The sequence below is a fragment of the Choristoneura fumiferana genome, chromosome 10 (genome assembly GCF_025370935.1).
Source record: "Choristoneura fumiferana chromosome 10, NRCan_CFum_1, whole genome shotgun sequence".
NCBI classification, from domain to species: Eukaryota; Metazoa; Arthropoda; class Insecta; order Lepidoptera; family Tortricidae; genus Choristoneura; species Choristoneura fumiferana.
Window position 1 is genome coordinate 6,892,611 of NC_133481.1, and position 18,639 is coordinate 6,911,249.

An 18,639-nucleotide genomic window follows, 5' to 3' on the forward strand; every position below is an offset into this window, starting at 1 on the left:
TCCCATTTAGATATCTATAATAAACTGGTCAGGTGACAATACCGATTTGGAATAAACCCTAGTCAGTAGGTCACGGTGTTGGGCTCAGCTCAGCGCGTAGGTAGGTACGCTTGCAGACGGAAATAGTGTACTCGATGCAGTCAACATTGCACTTTTATTTTTCGTCACATCACAATCCAATCACAATGCACTTGTATTCTATAAATATATTCATAAATAAAAGTGTATTTGTTTAGTGTTACCCAATCAATTATAATAAACAATACCCCAGCTAGGATGTACACCTGTTAAAGGCATTTATGCCTATTGTATGTCAATAAAAATATAAAATATGTAGTAAAACTTTATGCAATTTCCAATGATTAATTCACACTTACACAGTAAAATATATTATAAATAGAAGCACAAATTATCTAAAATGTTACACGTAGCTATCACAATACTGACACGCACTATTTAAGCAATAAAGCGTACAATACAAAAAAACCTTCAATCATAAAGATTGCAATGGAGCAACCAAACCGGCAGCTTGCCCGGCGATAAAATTAAAACTAAGAGTAACGTGAAGGGGTCTGTGCGTTCAGTTATCGTAGTAGGTACATAACAGAGACCGAATTCCTAGCGCATCGTTCTGTTTATCATTAATTATCCACTCGTTTACTCAATACAAGCAAAAATAGCATTGTCATTAGTCATGCAGGGCTCGAGTTATAGGCTTATCGCATCGGACCCCGCAAATTGCCTGCTATGCTATGTATGGTAGTTAAAAGTAAATATGTACCTACCTACCAAGTAACGCGAGATTTGAACTTGTGCTCGCGTTTGTAACGATTTGTTTCGGCTGTGTCTAAGACAAAGACAAAAAGACGCGATCAACTGCGATGTTGGTAGATTGTACTACTCACTATAAGTTGGTCTATAATTATCATGATAATAATTGGTCTTACTACGCGTAACAAGCCAGCTTCAAAACCAAACCAACAACAGGCTATAGAAACGTCTGTCCTCATGTGGAGTTATTTCAAATTGGTCCACGCATCGAGGTGATTGACCTGTATATTTTATGCCCCCACTACTACGTTTCGTTTTTTGAGCTCAAGCAAGCAGTCAACCCGAACTTATTGTCATTAATGGTACAATGGGAGGCACTTAGCAGGGCCAGCTTGATTTAAATAAGATCCGCCGTACCTACCTACTTCGGCGACCTTGACTCCCGCCTGTGTTCAAGGTTAACCGCTGTGCAAGAGCAAGACAAGAGGACCGTATTATATAAATTTGAGACCAAAAACGAGGTACAAAAGTAGGTATTTATTTATGAAGCAAACATAAGAGACTTAGAATACCTATGTAGGTACAAGTACATAACACCTCATTTCACAACTTCAGACTACAAATTTTACGTCTTAGGAATTTACTACGAAGTAGGTGCTGATTGGATTTTAATACTTAATGTAATGTAACTACCAAAACCAGATCAGAGAGAAACAGATTTTAGTAATGTAATGTAGCTGCCAGAACCTGGATCCTGCATAAGAATTAGAAAATTTGTAAAATAAAAATATCATTCAATCCAGTGCAGTGCATAGGTACTGTACCTATGAACTATTGTGGATTGTAGGGAGGTTAGGTACCTACCTACGTAAGTAGTATTGCGTAGTGTGTATGTAATCTAAGTGGAAAATCGATAGTGTCCAGTTGCGGAATGAAACCACTAGTAACCCTGCACCGTGCAACGGAGCTATGGGGAGACAACAAGCGCGACGTTAAATTTACGTAATAATACAGGTAGGCACTATAGCCAATTAGAATTTAGAATCACTAACAGAACTACTGTTGGATAGATTTCATATATAAGTTTTATGACATCATTAAATAGGGTGCGAGGATATATATCAATGGATTTTATAGTAAAAATCCTTGATATATATCCATTTTTTTAAGTTTCAGAAACTAAACTATATTTTCTTAAGACAAAGGCTGAATGGGGTAGATTCCTTTACCTTAAACCTGAATAAAAAAAACCGGCCAAGAGCGTGTCGGACAACCCCAAAATAGGGTTCCGTAGCCATTACAAAAAAATTAAGTAAGTACCTAATATTTTTCTAAGGATTTCGTATTGTATATGGAATCTTCAAAGTTTAGGTATATTTTATACCTTAGGCTGCTATTTACTCTTAAACTAGAATAATTCTCAAGCAAACTTAGCCGTTATAGTTTTCCTTGAAAGTTTGATATACTAACTACCATTCTGAATTTTTTCAAATTTTTCCACCCAGCGGTTTAGATTAGATTTTCGAAGGGGGGATGCTCGATTTTAATAAAAAATTGCATTTTAATGTTTAATATTTAGCAAAAAAATCACTGAATCGAAAAATCGTTTTAGCGACCCCAAAATGGATTTAAAAGACCTATTCAACGATATCCCACACTAAAGGGTTGGATGAGAAAAAAAAAACACTCCCACTTTACGTATATGGGAAGTACCCTAAAAAAAAAATTTTTTTTTATTGTAGCATTTTGTCGGCATAGTTTACATATATATCCATGCAAAATTACAGCTTTCTAGCATTGATAGTCCCTGAGCAAAGCCGCGGACGTACGGACAGACAGACAGACAGAGACATGGCGAAACTATAAGTATACATTATCAATACAACATGGACTATGTAACTCTCCGGTGGCGAATGCACTAGTCCCAAAACGCACTATTAGTCAATACACTCTAATTTCGAAAGCCCCTCTTCTCATAAGAAACTAGGCCCAAAACACCATATTTCTAAAAAGGCTCATTCTCAATTTACACGAGAACCATTGAGAAAATACACCTTTCCCAAAATACCCCAAACTGTGTTCACCTGTAGGTGGCGTAATACTTCATTTTCATAATGCATAGTTCTCAAAGTTCCAAAATACCCTATTTTTTTTTCTTTGCTCTTCATGAATTGTTTTATTTTATCCACTTTTCGATGACAATCAATTATCATTTTCAAGTAGTTACACGATCTATTATTATCTGACGGTTTTAAATGAATACAAAAGTGAGACATTAAATAAATGTTAGATTTTATTATTTCATACACGGTAGTTTTTGTATTTTATTACAGTTTATTCGTGCAAATAATGAATCTCAAGCGGTTTTATCTCTTACGACACCGACGTTCTTTAAGGAGCGAAGTCGTCGTCGTACTTAAAGTAAGGAAGCGTTTAAACTTAATACTTTTAATATTTCTAGTTTTATTTAAAAAAAAAGTTATTAATGTGTTTTTACTCAAAATTATTGAACAAAAAAACGCAAAATTATTGAAATTTTCTGATATCAGATATATTTACGGAACTATCGCCTGGCTACACTTAACGATTACACCATGTATATAGCTCAAAATAATATTTCAATAAAAACTGTTTTTGCAAAAATACTCTTGGCGTCAAGAGTATTTTTGAAAAAAAAAAACAGTTTTTATTGAAATATTATATAGCTCAAAATAATATTTCAATAAAAACTGTTTTTGCAAAAATACTCTTGGCGTCAAACGGGTAACGGTTACGGCTGAAAGCAATTTCAAAGTCATTCGAGAATAAAAGAAAAAAAAATAGGGTATTTTGGAACTAGTGTTTTGAGAACTATGCATTATGAGAATGAAGTACGCCACCTACAGGTGAACACAATTTGAGGTATTTTGGGAAAGGTGTATTTTGGGACTAGTTCTCAATGGTTCTCGTGTAAATTGAGAATGAGCCTTTTTGGAAATATGGTGTTTTGGGCCTAGTTTCTTATGAGAAGAGGGGCTTTCGAAATTAGAGTGTATTGACTAATAGTACGTTTTGGGACTAGTGCATTCGCCACCGGAGAGCTATGTAATTGTCTGAATAAAGAGTTTTATTATTATTATTATACAACATTCATTACATTAGCAAAAAAATCATGTTTGTTTGTTGTATAGGAGCCCCCCTTAAATAAAAATTTTGTTTTAATTTAATTGTAAATAAACAACTAAATATTCTGTGAATATTTCGAGCGTCTAATTGTTGCCCTTATCAATATCGAGCAAAAAAACGGCTAAAAAATCATGTTTCTGTTGTATGGGACCCCCACGGAAGAAAAAAAACAAGTGGGAGTGCTATGTAGTGTAGACGCAGCGTGCGTGCCACAGGTAAGCGATGTTACGCTCGATGCCAGTCGTATTCAACATTGCGTAGAGTATGGTCACATTTAGTGTGTCACAACATTTCTTGTTTTTCAGTAATTATGCTGTATTGCTCAATTCTGGAATGTAAAAATGATAGCAGGAAAAAAAACTTACTAATGGTGGTATTTCGTATCACCGCTAAGTACGGTACGGTACGGTATTATTTAATTAAACAATAAATCTTTAATTCCGTAATTTTACTTATATTTTGTAGAGCTTTGAGTTAATGTAAACTTAAGCGCATTACCACAGAATAAGTAATAGTACAAGTACAAGTATAAATGGCATTACGTTAAAGCACACGGCGGCCACCGGCCACGCCATACAAAATACGCGTTACTTGAATCTACATAGGCACGACGACGTCTGTACACGCGTCAATGTGTGCCCCTAAGATACAGTGCTGACTATCGCAAAACCCTAATAAGTGCACCAATGACATTTAAAGGTACTTATATGTAGGTATGGCTTAGATAGTGCAAATCAATGTAATCGTTAATCTTACATATTTATTTAAACCTAATTAAAATGTGTCTGTCTGTGTATTTAATCATTATTATTTTCAATTACAATAGATATACTACAAACTTAAACTAATTATTCGGTAGGTAGTTATTTCATGTATTAATCGCGATATTTTAGAAATCATTATTTATTTATAAAAAGGAAGTAGGCAGGGTACTAAAGTACTTATATGCCGTGCGGTCCGATATACTACAAACTTAAACTAATTATTCGCATGTATTAATCGCGATATTTTAGAAATCACAGGGTACCGAACTTAGTGCCGTGCGGCCGACATACATCGCGTTGCGCACCAGACTGCTTTCCTGCGGTTTTCCTGAAATCTGCGCTGGAGCGTGGCCATTCTGTACGTTAGTACTATTATATATTCTGTGGTTATGGTACACTTTGGATTAATTTCACTGTTTCGTTCTTGAAGGTTCTTTGCTAGTCGCTACTTTTGACTTTGTTCTGGAAGGTTCTTCGCTACTCGCTACTCAAGTGACGTCGGTAGTCGGGTTGACTAAATTGTCGATAGATGTCGATAAAAGAAAATAATTATGTATTTGATTGTATTTTTTAGGATTTTGTATGGATACTCCTTATAGGATCACTTCGTTGTCGGCCATCCGTCCGTGTTTGTCTGTCTGTCAAACCTCTTTTGTCAGGAACGCGTGAAGGAATAATATTAAAATTAATATGAAAAACTCATATAGTGAGATCCCATAATAGTCCGGCCTTCATCATAGTAATAGTATCAGGGCTGAAAGCTTCTCTATGTATGCCGTAGTACGCAAAGTTCATCAATCACAAATTAAAAAAAAGACTGCCACAAACAAAAAATATATAAATCACTTACCGGCCGGGAAATTTGCAGCAAATTCCATTACTGTATACTTCTTACTGTTTTAAATGCACGTTTCGACTACGACGGTTCAGTACCACTTTAGACTATAATTTGGTTATAGAAAACTACATTAAATTAAAAAAAAGAATGAATATATTTATTTACTAACACAGAAGACACGCATATACAAGTAAATTTAAATTTTTAATGGATATATATATCACGACTTTATTTAAAATTAAATTATTATTTGTTTTGAAAAGGCATTATAACTCGTATCGTGTAAGTACTTTAAAAAAAAAACAAGTACCTACCGCGGGAAAGTTTAGTGCCAAAAACTTTAAATTTTTTAACCGTGCCAAATAATTTCATACTTTGACAATTTTGTTTTATTTCCTCGTATTATTGAAGTAAAGCACTATATTGTGTTTGCCTCAGTGGAAATGGTAGGTAATTCGCAGATTCGTAAATACGAATCCACGCATTGCCCGTCAATAAATATTTCACGGATACGGATTGCCTTTTCCCGGCTTCGGCAATAATGTACTATAAAATTTATCTAAAATTCTAACTAACAGTAACAGGTTAATTTTACTGTATCAGTTATCACTGAACTTCCAAGTCTTATTCTATTTTGTCAGCTTTCTCAAAATGTCTGCTATTTAAAATGTGCACAATCTCAGGAAGTCGTCTATTCATAATGTTTACATTCCTATAATATTAGCATTACCATAATTTCTGCTTTCCCGTTATGTTCACTTTTTAGGGTTCTGTAGCCAATATGGCAAAAACGGAACACTTATAGTTTCGCCATGTCTGTCTGTCCGTCCGCGGCTTTGCTCAAGGACTATCAATGCTAGAAAGCTGTAATTTTGCACGAATATATTTTTGTACAGTAAAAACAACAACAAAAAAAAAATTAGAGTACCTCCCATAGACGTAAAGTGGGGGTGATTTTTTTTCTCATCCAACCTTAACCTTATAGTGTGGGGTATCGTTGGATAGGTCTTTTAAAACCAGTGGGGGGTTGCTAAAACGATTTTTCGATTCAGTGATGTGTTTGCAAAATATTTAACTTTAAGAGTGCAAATTTTCATTAATATCGATCGTCCCGCTCGTAAAATCTAAACCGGTGGGTGGAAAAATTTGAAAAAATTTAGGATGGTAGTAAGTATATCAAACTTACAAGGTAAACTATAATGGTTAAGTTTTCTTGAGAATAATTAGTAGTTTAAGAGTAAATAACAGCCTAAGGTATAAAATATTTACTTAGAATATTCCGTACAAAATACGAAATCCTTAGAAAAATATTACTTAATTTTCTCGTAATGGCTACGGAACCCTATTTCGGGCGTGTCCGACACGCTCTTGGCAGTTTTTTTTTAAATAGGCTATCTATAGTCTTGTTATGTTTGTTTTCCCATAATGTCTGCTTTATTTTCAAATCAATATTATTGTTTTGTTGTTTGTTCTATTGTTTTGTATCTACAAAAACCTCGCTTCGCTGAGCTGTTTCCACCAGAGATGTGCTATGCGAGGATGGGTAAATGAAGCGATTCTATTGGTTGATGAAAAACATATTTCTCCCAACACATCCTCGCACATCTCTGGTAGAAACGCTGCTTTAGAATAACATGTTTTTCGTCCTCAACCGGTTTCGTACCCGAACGAAGGGATTTTCGTAGTTTAGTTCTTTACTAAAATCAATGCTAATAAATTCAAAAGTAACTCAGTCTGTCTGTCTGTTACTTTTTCACGGCTAAACCGCTGAACCGATTTAGATGAAATTTGAAGACCATGATTGGAGATATTTTGGGAATAAGACTTTTCTGGAATGCCAACGTTATAAGAAGGCGGATATTTTGAGGTTGCAGACATGCAGACATTGAGAAGCTGACATTATGCAAAAGACGTGTTGACATTCTGAAAAGCAGACATATTGCGAAAAATACATTTTAGGAAAACGGATATTTCAAGCCTGAGCCGCCAAATGACATAATATCATATCATATCTATCTAGCTTACCAAACGTCGTAAATGCTTTCTGTCCTTGGCTAAAGTAAACTTTATTTATAACTTTCGAAGGTACGTTTTCAATTGTTGTGTCTATTGTTTTAAGCTAGTTTTTACTAAAATAAAAGCTACTAATCAGACGATTTGTTCATGAGTAGTGCTAGTGCAATATAAGACAATCGGCGTATTTGTGTTTGGCGACAGCGGTTCCAATACTAGACGAGTGACATCAAGTGACATGACAATAGCACTTCCACTTGTTTTTTTTTCTTCCGTGGGAGCCCACACTTAAATAGTTTTTACCCTTCGGGTACGGAATCCTAAAAAGTTGAATATCCTGTAAAAATAATACGAATTGTACCTACACTTGCATTGCACTTACACGTGCTTGTTGTTTTTGCCGGATTTTGACCACAAAATACAAATTGAATTGAATTGCCGAATTCTGTTTACCAGTTAGGTAAGGACTCATAATTTTATATAGTATAAATATGAATAAGTACCTAAACCTAAAATGGTTTATTTCTGCTCACAAATTAAGAAACAATTATGTGGATGGATATATATACGAGTATAATTTCGGCCGGGCTGAGTTGGGGAGACGCGGAGCAACAGGCGCAGGACAGGAACGGATGGCGACGTCTCACGAAGGCCCTTTGTACCACTGGGGTACCATAGGACGACAACATATATTACGATTAATATAAAAAACCATTTTTGATTTTTATTATAAAAATCTGATTTTTTCGCACCCTGACATTAAACTTAGTCCTATCGGAAACCACGTCCCATTTTAAAACTAGTGTTGTTGCAAAATTATTATTCGTAGTGTTTCAAGGATAAATTGTACCTCCACCTATTTAGATAGGTGTAGGGTGGTAGGTGGTGCTTCACTGCAATAATTACTACCGAAACCAACGAAACCATCAGTTTAGGGAGCTAAGGTAGGTAGGAACCTACCTTCCTAACTCCTCACCGCACCCAAGTGTGTCCAATGTCTGTGTTTAAGTTATCCTTAATTAGGAATCTAATAAAAAAGAATAAGTAGAATAACTTTAGTAAACCAATAATTACAGAGGTTTATCAATTCCAAGTAAGAATATAGATAGGTACGTTCCTAAAATATCGATTAAGCCACTGGAAAGGCAAACATTTTTTCTAACAATGTCGGGGCTATGTAGGTAGGTACGTACCTAATTATGTACAGCAATAAAGTGTTTATTGGATCACAATAGTTCATGTCATGACTCACAGGTTCTTTTGACGAGTTATTGCTACCACCACTAGCTTGGCTAGGGGACATTAGTCACTTTCAAGAGCAAATTACGTTACATACATGTCATGTAGGTAGGTACCTATTAATTTCATTGATACCTACTTACCGGTTTTGTAGTCGACACATGTAGGTCGGTATGTGAACAAGTAGAGGGTTAATGTAGAAAACTTCTACATGATTTCTCTACCTGGGTACCTACCTATTTAATTGCAAGTTCTTTCCTAAAAAAAAAAACCGAGTCAGTAGGTACCTACTACCGATCCATGGTAGATATTTAAAAGAACAAACCAAAACCCAAATCATTTTGCGAACCTACATAGGTAGGTTAGGTACATTACATTAAAATTGATAGATCAATCAAATAAAAAATACGGATAATACCAAGGCAACCTAACTAAGTGGTGAAGTGAATAGTTTTATCACACTGGTAGGTATTTAATTTACTGCCACTAATAATGCGAAAGTGGGCATGAATCATCACAGGAAATTAATAGGTGGGTAAGTAAGTATTAAGTTTATCAGAAGAATTAGACAGGTACATAACCTTGTTGGCAACATTAGGCAGTTAACCCTAACTTCCTTATTTATCGTAGGGTGAGAATCCCGATCCTGCACGCGAAGGTATATATTGAATACCTTACCATGTTACTTCGCTTTCATATCAGAATTACAGACCATAAATGATAGTGATTTTATCAACATAATGCATTATTTCTTCTATCAAAGCTATGAGAAACACTAGAAAGAAGGTAGTATAAGCTTAAGATAATTACCCATTGGTCAGATGTTTCCACTTGGTCACTAGTCAGGTTCTAATGATTATTTGTCAATTGGAAACCGAGTAGGTACCTAGTAAGTTGTAAGCTTAGTCATAATCATAATAGGTAGTCAGTCAGTCATGCACGCATGCAACACCCTTGTTTTACTTAACATCCATGTCGCCCCATTAACAGCTCAGGGATGATTCATCATTCAACAAAGAACAGATTTCCCAGAAATCAACAACATTCATAATCATAACATCACAAACAAAAATTATTGACTAGAATCAGGTATTGCAAACATTGTTCTGACTAAAGCAACGTTACAAACGGTTAATCCTTTGCAACAGTTCACATTTCTTTTGTCCTCTCGGGTTGAATTACTTACTGGGAATGTCATAACAGCGTGATTATAAAGTGTAAAGTAATCTTAACAAAAACGCATTTCGACGAGACAAATATTAAAAACATGCTGAAATAAAATGTAGTTTACGGATCACGACAAAACATAAAATTCAAACGTACTTTTTACCGAACATAATTTCGACAGCCGGCATTTTGGAGAAACCTTACATTGTTTTAGCACTAAAATAAAAACTATGACAAAAACTTATGTTCAATTGGAACTTACCACCAGAATATTCAAACTTAATTTTATTAACAAGGAATTTACACTACAATTTCAGAAAATTGTTAACATAAAGCACTCACAGACAGCCCAACACAATATGGCGGCAGGACGAAATCCCCACCTCAAGCAAATTCAAAATTCAAACTAATTTTTGATTGGTTGCTTTCACCAAGACGCTTCAAGGCTTCCAACACACAGAAAAAAATACCTATAGACAAGTTTATTTATTTGGTTTGGTTTGGTAGACCGTCCGTAGAGTAGAAGTGATAGTAAAGTATCCAATCCAATAGATGGCGCAGGGCAAGAGTTTCGATGTAAAGACAGTAAAGAGCATTGTTTATAGTAAAAAAATATTATAATTACCAAAGAAGTTAAAATTAAACATAATTATGAACTAACCAAGCCAGTGATCTACAACAGTATAAAATACTTAATTAAAATTCATTCTTGCTTCTTTGATTGATGCAATCAAAGATGGTATGAATTTGACTCTAAGTATTTAAAAATATACATTATTGAAATACTATTATTGAAATTGTTTTTAATCTATACAAAAATAAAAACATATATAAATCGTGACCTTTGATCGTGACATGCTTAACACGTCAAGAAAATGATAGCTAAAACATCGTTGTCGTTTCTTTAAAAAAATATGGCTCTGTCCATTGGAAGACAATTTTGCCAGTGTCTAGTAGTTTTTGTTTTGCCGTTGTACGGTAAAAAAAATCTAGAAAACGAAATATGAGACGTAATGGTGGATGAACGATGACAGCGCGAATCCCAAATATATACTAAAAACTCTAGCTAAAACATGCTTTGAAAGTTTTTAAGACTGGCAATATTATCTATCTCCATCTCTCCATCAAAATTACAAATGGCGTACGTATCGATGTTGCGCTGCCCTTGACTCTCCGTTAATTACTGTTTTTATAAAATTGTTTCATGATTGTCTCATGAATTCGTCTTCATTGCATCGGTTTAGTGTGTGAAGTCGTGTAAACTGTGTTTTGTGGACTGTTTTTAAATGGTGCTGTGAAATATCCGTGTAGCGTCACCTGACCAAGCTCATTGTCATTTCCCGCCATTGTGGACCCTCTGAAAAATTATTTTGATTTTTCTCAATTAGTAAGCAGTTGTTTTAATGAAGTATCCTTAAAACATTAACCTAGTGATGTCATTACACGGTAATGATGTCTGTTTGCTAGAAGTGGAAGACTACAACTTGTATGAAGAAGAGGCATCGAATCACGCTTTTGCCAGGTATGGAAGCCCGGCGTGGTCGCAGAGTTATTGTATAATTAGGCTTTCAGTGGTTAATAGAGTTTCTCTTTTAACAGTATAATATTCGAGTCATCAAAATACGATACCTTAAGGTATCACACATTAACTTGGTAACCATATGACGCCTCCCGCCCGTGTCGTGCCGGTCGTAGTCAGCTGTTGGGCCGCCATGTTTGGTTGGTAAAATAGGCGTAGTATGCGCCCCTACCTAACTACTGCATTTAACAACGTACTATCAAACACATGTACGATTAAGCGTAAAGTCATTCATGTTTTTGTGTGATATTGCAAGATTCATCATGATATTTTTAGAAAAAATGATTTTAATGACATTTATTTGTTGATAACCTGGTCTGCTTCCAATATTTCTATGCGTTTTTTTTTTACTCTGAATCTATTAATTTCTTTACATTTGTGCACACAATGATTTGTATGACAATAAGATTAGAATTTACTGAAAAATGTGCACATTGGTGGCCATGCCAGGACTACATTAATTAATTGTAATAAAATAATATTCTGGTATTGAGTCCAACAGTAATCAACGGCCTGCTTATAAGTATCTTAAATATTTTGTAATTCTACCTGGGTATATGATGTAAAACATTGGCAGTACTAATTAATTGTACCTATGCCAGAAATTATGATTTTATTTAATGATACACACATACTTATTTTGACAGAAGTTTATTGCTTGTTATGCCATGTTTAGCTTACAAATGTAAATGAATACTTGGAAACAATTTTGACTTGTTTGGGTAGTTTTAAGATGGTGACATCGAAATCTCACTTGCCGAACTAGTTAGTCTGTTTGAATTATGTATGTATTACTGCTGAACTACATGACTAGGGGGTGCTCTCGGGAAAGACCGGTTCTCAGATTCCCGGGAATTAAATGAACTGCTGTATGTAGTGGTGACATGTTTGAATAGAGATTACACATTTAAAATGTGTAAGGTGACCCGGGGCTATTGTAGCTGGGGAGATATTGTATCTGAGCCAGCTGATGGCGCCCTTACGACACCATGTTTTTTCTCGGCCATTTTACGTTGTGTTTACCAGAAGACTGGCCACCTTTACACAGCCATAATTTCAAAACAATAACCCTAAATACTGATGTGAATATGGAATATTACTGTGTAATTATAACTAATATCAAATTTCAGGAGCGAAAAACATTCTGCATCTGGTGGTAGGACCATGGAGGCAGAAAAAAGAATCAGACGAGAAATTGCTAATAGCAATGAGCGCAGACGTATGCAGAGCATTAACGCAGGTTTTCAAGCTCTGCGCACGCTGCTGCCACGCCATGAAGGCGAAAAACTAAGCAAGGTGTGTTCAATTCATTATTTGCTAAAGTCAATTTAAATAAATCATCTATTATTTTGAATCTGAGTACTAATAATTGGTTCCTGACACTACAATGAACATTGCCATCTCCTTTCAGCCCTTATCTTATACAATATCTGTAGAGAGCAAACCAACCAAATCATTCCAAGTTCCAAATTACTCTGAATAGCTCCAATGGGACGATTAACAAAGCACCAACTGAAACTTATGATAGTGAACCATGCATTCACTATATTACATATTAGTATGCTAAATGCATGATTGTACTAGTTAGGAGCAATACACCCAGGCCCCCATGATCACATTCACCATCTCTTTCTACCCTCACCCTATACAGTTTGGCAGAAAGAAATGTTGAAAGAGATCTTGATTCCAAGTGTGTTAGACAGTACAGCCATTGGTAATGTAAATAACCAAATTCTGACTATGTTTTAATTTTTTCTAGGCTGCCATATTACAACAAACGGCTGAATATATCTATTCACTTGAGCAAGAAAAAACGAGATTACTCTCACAAAACTGTCAGTTGAAGAGACTCCTTAATCAACATGAAGGAGGTGAAATACCCTTGAAAAAGCGAAAAAGCGAAATGATTTTACCCACCACTATCATACCAGACTCCACAGATGACAGCGTCACCAAATCGAGGTCACCAGAACCTGTGGCCGTCATAAGCGTGACGAGCGTGTCCCAAAAGAAGGAATCTGAGAGCGGAGAGCTCCGCGTGCAGCTAGAGAGGGAGCGGCGGCTGCGGCGCCTGCTAGAGGAGCGCCTGCACGCCGTCGAGGTGCAGCTGTACCCCGAGCCCGCGCCGCCCGCGGCCGCCGCCGCGCCTGCCGCGCCTGCCGTGCTCTACGACCAGACCGACGTTGCCGACTGCAAGCTGGAGACCGAGGAAGTGGAGGCGCCCGCCTCGGTGGAGCCGGCGCCGGTACCATGCGTGGTCGCCGCGACTGCAGTGGCGGCACCGCTGCTCGAGGCCGCCATCAAAGCGGAACCTCGCGTCGAAGTAGAGGTCCTGCCAGAGGCGGCGCACGAATCGTCGGCGCGCCTCTACCTGGCCAGTACGAGCCGGCAGAACCTGGAGACCATCGTGGAGGCGATCCGGCACCTGGAGGGCGACCACCTGTTCCGCGAGGAGGCGTCCGACGCGCCGCTGGCCCTCACCAAGAAGCCGGAGCGCGCGCCGCTCGCCGCGCCGGCACCGGTGCCGGTACAGCGACCCGGCGTCATCGTCGTCAAACATTCGTGATCGCGTTGAACGCGAACCTAAAGTTCGGCTCGTATTTTCGCTTTTGCTCTTTGAGCGTGTGACCCTCCTCGAATGTAGTTTTAAAATTTTAGTTTTTTAAATGTCTTTTCCAAAGTGACGAATCGATAAGTCTGCGTCTTTGTTTTTTTACGCGTCAAAGTCAGTTTGATAAATGTTAGTTAGGAGCCGAAAGCGTTGTTGGCGCTGTGCTTAGTTTAGTCTCAAATTTAATTATTTTAATGCTAAATTTAATGTTACTTTGTTACTATGGCTTAATGTAATGAAGATGGATCGAGGATTGACTGATTCGAGTAAGGATTTTGGCAGGTGTTAATAACCGCAATGAAACAGGTTATGTTAGGCTCCATATAGACAAATGGCAGGAAATGTAATATAGGCTTTGTGATAATTTTAGAATGACTACCTAACAAATTTGAAGTTAAAATTAAAGAAATAAATTATCACAATGAAAGCAATAACACTGAAAAATCGATATTCGTTGGATTCTACTTGGAGGTTGTCTGAAATGATACAGCAATATTTTGCATTCTTAATATTTTACAAGCATTTTTAGCAGTGTAAGATTACCTACTATTATAATGTATCACATTTGACTCTCTGTGTAGCTAAGGGCGGCGTCTTACTTGCTGCATTTTGTACTATTATAGTATTATCAATATCAATTCATCGTAATATTATATTCTAAGATATGTTTTATATATTTAATACATGTCTCCTTAAATCTGATGTGATGTGATTATGATTGACTTTGAAATTATGAGAAATATAATTGAGTTGCGTTACAGAAATGTGCACGACTCGCGGTCGTAACTGTTGTTATAGACCTGCCTGATGTTAGATATCCCAGTGAAAATATTACTGTGCTTCTAGGAATATACCAGTGTCGGTTTTGTACCTTTGTCAATATTGAAACTATAAGTAGACCTTGTCAGTCAAAAATTATACATTGTGTATGACAGTAACCAAAATTAGAGCATTCCATGTAGTTCAATTCACATTTAACTAAGGATCAATCTGCATATATTAACAAAGATTGGAGAATGAGTTATTATGTATTATATTGGATTATTAGTATAATTCTGTAATGCATTTATGCATTACATTAATAAGTAATCAATCATTGGCAGTTTGTGTAGAAGATGCCTGCTTAGATAACTGCGCTGTGGGGTCAACTGCTGTAGCAAGTTCTCTTTCAACGCGTGCTATGGAGCGCTAAATTTCAAAGGAAACTCTTTACTAAATATATTTACGGAAATATGATGGTTAGACAGTTTTCATTTAAAACAATTCCATGTTTTAGCTGAAATATAGGTAGTCAATAAATCAAAAACAGGCAAGAGCCATGTTTAATAGAAAAGAAAACTTAGCACGGCAAATTGGCGACTAGCAGGCACACCAATAATTGATGATCTAATCATGAATTAATAAATTAAAATTAGTACTATATGTTCTGTTACTATTTGTAAGCTGTAGTGTTGCATGGATCATTTGTATTGTTCCATGCTTTAGGTAATAATCATCTTAGACTATTTTATTGTTTGCTTCAGTGTGCTGACATTTTGTTCAAGACGTAATCTGCAGTGATTTCTGTTAATACTTTCCCTTGTAAGTTTTAGGATGTATTTTGTTTTAGTCGACTCAGCAACAGAGTGGATCAATGTCAATATTTACACTTTCTGACATAGTGCCGTGATCCTAAAGTGGGTCGTATTTTGTAAGACTGATCACTTGTTCATTAAGTTCTGTATTTTGTTTTGTGCCACCATATTGGTATTAAATTAAGACATGTTTGTGTGAGTGTGTTCCGTTTATGTTGCTTTACTTAAACGCAAGAAACCTGCCAGTGACGTAGAGATCCTTCTCAATAAATAATGAATGAGAATGTCAACTGCAATTTTGACTGTTTATTTAAATGTCTCTTCTCACTGTTGGGTTTTACTTGTGCACGTCATGCATGTGCATCACGTTTGCAATTAGTGTCCCATATTGACATGAAACGCAACATAGCCTAACAGTTAGTCACAATGTAAAATAATTATTGGTGTATAACTAACTGGGAAATAGGTTTTTACTAGGTACTACAATAGGCAAATGTCATGTGATATTGACATGTCACAGTTAGCTATATAATAAGGGGGCGCAGTTGGTTTCCTCAGCGGTCGCTTACAATCTCATTTTAAAAGAAGCACATGGTTACACCCTGAGTGACCTCGCATATGTTCGCGCTCTGTTCCTGAGTCCATAGAAGTAAGAATTTGTCTGCCTACCGCCTTTACATGTCAGTATAGGATAAAATATAACTAGTAACATAATGGACTTGGTTATACTATAGTGTAGTCAAAATAGTAGTAAGAGATTTTAAGTCAAAGAAAACAAGTTAAATTGTTTAAATGTGTTATTATTTATGTCTTAAAGTATTAAAATGGTTATTTCTTATTAATTAGTTTGTAAATGATATTTGTCTGTATATTCACTCATGCTTGTTTTTTGTCGCTGATCTGAAACCAATAAAACATTAGACACTTTCAATTTTAAAGTATTTTTTGTGATGTCATGTGATTGATGCATTCATAGATATTTTATTTTATAAGACAAGTGGTTACTTGAAGACTGATAGTAATTTGGTAATTAACAAACTCCCTATACTACGTTATAAACGAAATGTATAAATTATCGATAGATAACCCAGTAAATTTCTGCCAATATCCGAGAATAATTTTTTGTACATGGCCCACATTTATGATACTAATATCTAGTCTAGATTAGGGACATAGGTTTAAGATCATGTTCTCCAAATAAGTTAAATAAGTAAAGATCGTGTTGACCACTTAAATTGCATATGCATCTGTGAATTTCGTGATTGTGCCCTGTTTTATTGGTTTTATGACTATTATTAAATGTGAATATATCCATTTTCTACACTCTATCGTATTCTAATTCAATGTATGTAATAGTTTTTATATGGACTTAAACATTTTGTTGTAGCTGTATAGTGTGTAAGCAAGCTCTAATTCAACTGAATAGCAGAGTATTAACGATTCCGACAGAGACGCATAGTTTAGTAAGCATAAAATACCTGCTTTTATTTAATTTTTTTGGCAGTAATATGCAGAAAGCTAACAAGCAAGCCTTGTACCATCAAAAAAGCATTTATTGATTATAAGTTTCTTTCGATAATATATTCTAGTTTAGATTCAAGTAGAAGGGTTAGTGACAGGGTAGCTTCTCGTGCGGACCTACTGGACTGGATGCGGTATCTTGATCTGTGCTATCCCTATCACTAACAAGGTCATGTTCCTATAGTAGGCACATATTGTAATATCTTATGTCTTTAATTCATAAAATTAAGATAATGATAAAGTGTAGAAAATAATGCATGGAAGTTTCCTTTTTTGATATGAAATCGATAAAATATATTTCCTCTGATTTTAATTGTACCACATTTGACCTATATTTACGAATATTTATAAAACATTGATAGTAATGCGTTTTATTTATTATGTATAATTATAAAAAGCAAGACCTGCCGCACACTGGGTCACTCGGTGGTTCTGCCACTAGTGCGTGCGGTGGTAACTAACCTAACTGCCCTAGAGTGCGGCAAATAATGCCACCCCCCTCCCGCGCTTTGTACAAGCCACCAAGGAGGCATACAGCGTTCAATAGCTTCGCTCATTCTATCTTTTCTGAGGAAACACAAGGAGACTGGATGATAAGCTTTGCCAGTAGGTCTATCTATATTCATAAAAAAAAACCCGACCCCGACTTATACAGTCGCCATCAGCAGAGATGTGCAAAATACTTTTCTAATTTTGCTATTTGAAATACAAAATTTTTAACAAAAAAGTAAAACCGACCCCAAAAAAATAACGAAAAATCGAACCGATTACAAAACCCTTGAAAATATTTTTCTAGGTACCTACTCTACTAGCTCGAAGTCGGTGCCTCAGCACGAGCCAGCAGGAATGAACAATAGTCTACCTCACCTACATACTATGGGTTTCAATCACTCCTGCTGGGTCGTCACCGACTTCGAGCTAGTAGGTACCTATCTAGAAAAATATTTTCAAGGGTTTTGTAGTCTGTTCCATTTATAGTTAATTTTTTGGAGTCGGTTTTACTTTTTTGTTAAAAAAATTCTTTATTTCTCGCTTTTTAGTGATTCGTAGCCAAAGAACATATCACAAAGATTCCATTAAGCCCAAACACGGCTTAGGTACGTTGTTTTATAACAAGAGTTCCGTTGCCTACCTTCCGGCTTTAGCATCAGATCTGTTCGAAAGAATCATTAACTTAAATCTCCTTCTTAGTCGCTTATCTAGGTATATTAATCATGATCGTTAATAGACGAGCGAGCATTACTTAGCTTTGACGAGTTACATTGGTCATCTACGCTTCTTCATCAGGTCCAGTTTACCAACCTATTGTTAGGAACCTATAAAATTTAAGGTTTGCTGTCGATTTCCCTAGAATCCCATCATCAGATCTTGACTTGGTGACAATGGGACCATCTCAG

The 18,639-nt window shown here is 36.1% G+C and overlaps 2 protein-coding genes across 8 annotated transcripts in view; one reads left to right on the forward strand and one right to left on the reverse strand.

Moving 5' to 3' along the window:
• The window catches only part of LOC141431963 (uncharacterized), a 31,208-nt gene extending 20,812 nt beyond the window's left edge, over nucleotides 1-10,396 (reverse strand). For 2 of the 7 annotated variants that reach the window (XM_074093284.1, XM_074093277.1), the window contains exons 1-2: nucleotides 948-1,025; nucleotides 786-847 (exon numbers count right to left, since the gene is read on the reverse strand). In XM_074093284.1, the coding sequence (XP_073949385.1) occupies nucleotides 786-847; nucleotides 948-1,010 (125 nt within the window). In that variant the 5' untranslated portion in view covers nucleotides 1,011-1,025. Of the gene's footprint in view, nucleotides 1-377; nucleotides 550-785; nucleotides 848-947; nucleotides 1,026-8,744; nucleotides 8,870-10,113; nucleotides 10,174-10,219 lie in introns of those variants that run through there. The other 5 variants (XM_074093283.1, XM_074093280.1, XM_074093279.1 and 2 more) reach the window with 5 other exon arrangements.
• A 685-nt stretch (nucleotides 10,397-11,081) lies between these two features.
• On the forward strand, nucleotides 11,082-17,603 carry crp (transcription factor cropped). Its single transcript, XM_074093276.1, has 3 exons — nucleotides 11,082-11,479; nucleotides 12,667-12,832; nucleotides 13,296-17,603. The coding sequence occupies exons 1-3, from the start codon at nucleotides 11,391-11,393 to the stop codon at nucleotides 14,100-14,102; spliced, it is 1,062 nt and encodes a 353-aa protein (XP_073949377.1). The 5' UTR covers nucleotides 11,082-11,390; the 3' UTR covers nucleotides 14,103-17,603.
• The last annotated feature ends 1,036 nt before the right edge of the window (nucleotides 17,604-18,639 follow it).

Bases quoted from the DNA above. Each gene is read 5' to 3' on its own strand.
- crp (XM_074093276.1), top strand. From the start codon at position 11,391: ATGTCATTACACGGTAATGATGTCTGTTTGCTAGAAGTGGAAGACTAC. The intron at 11,480-12,666 runs GTATGGAAGCCC...ATCAAATTTCAG, and splicing joins TCGAATCACGCTTTTGCCAG to GAGCGAAAAACATTCTGCAT. The intron at 12,833-13,295 runs GTGTGTTCAATT...AATTTTTTCTAG, and splicing joins AAGGCGAAAAACTAAGCAAG to GCTGCCATATTACAACAAAC.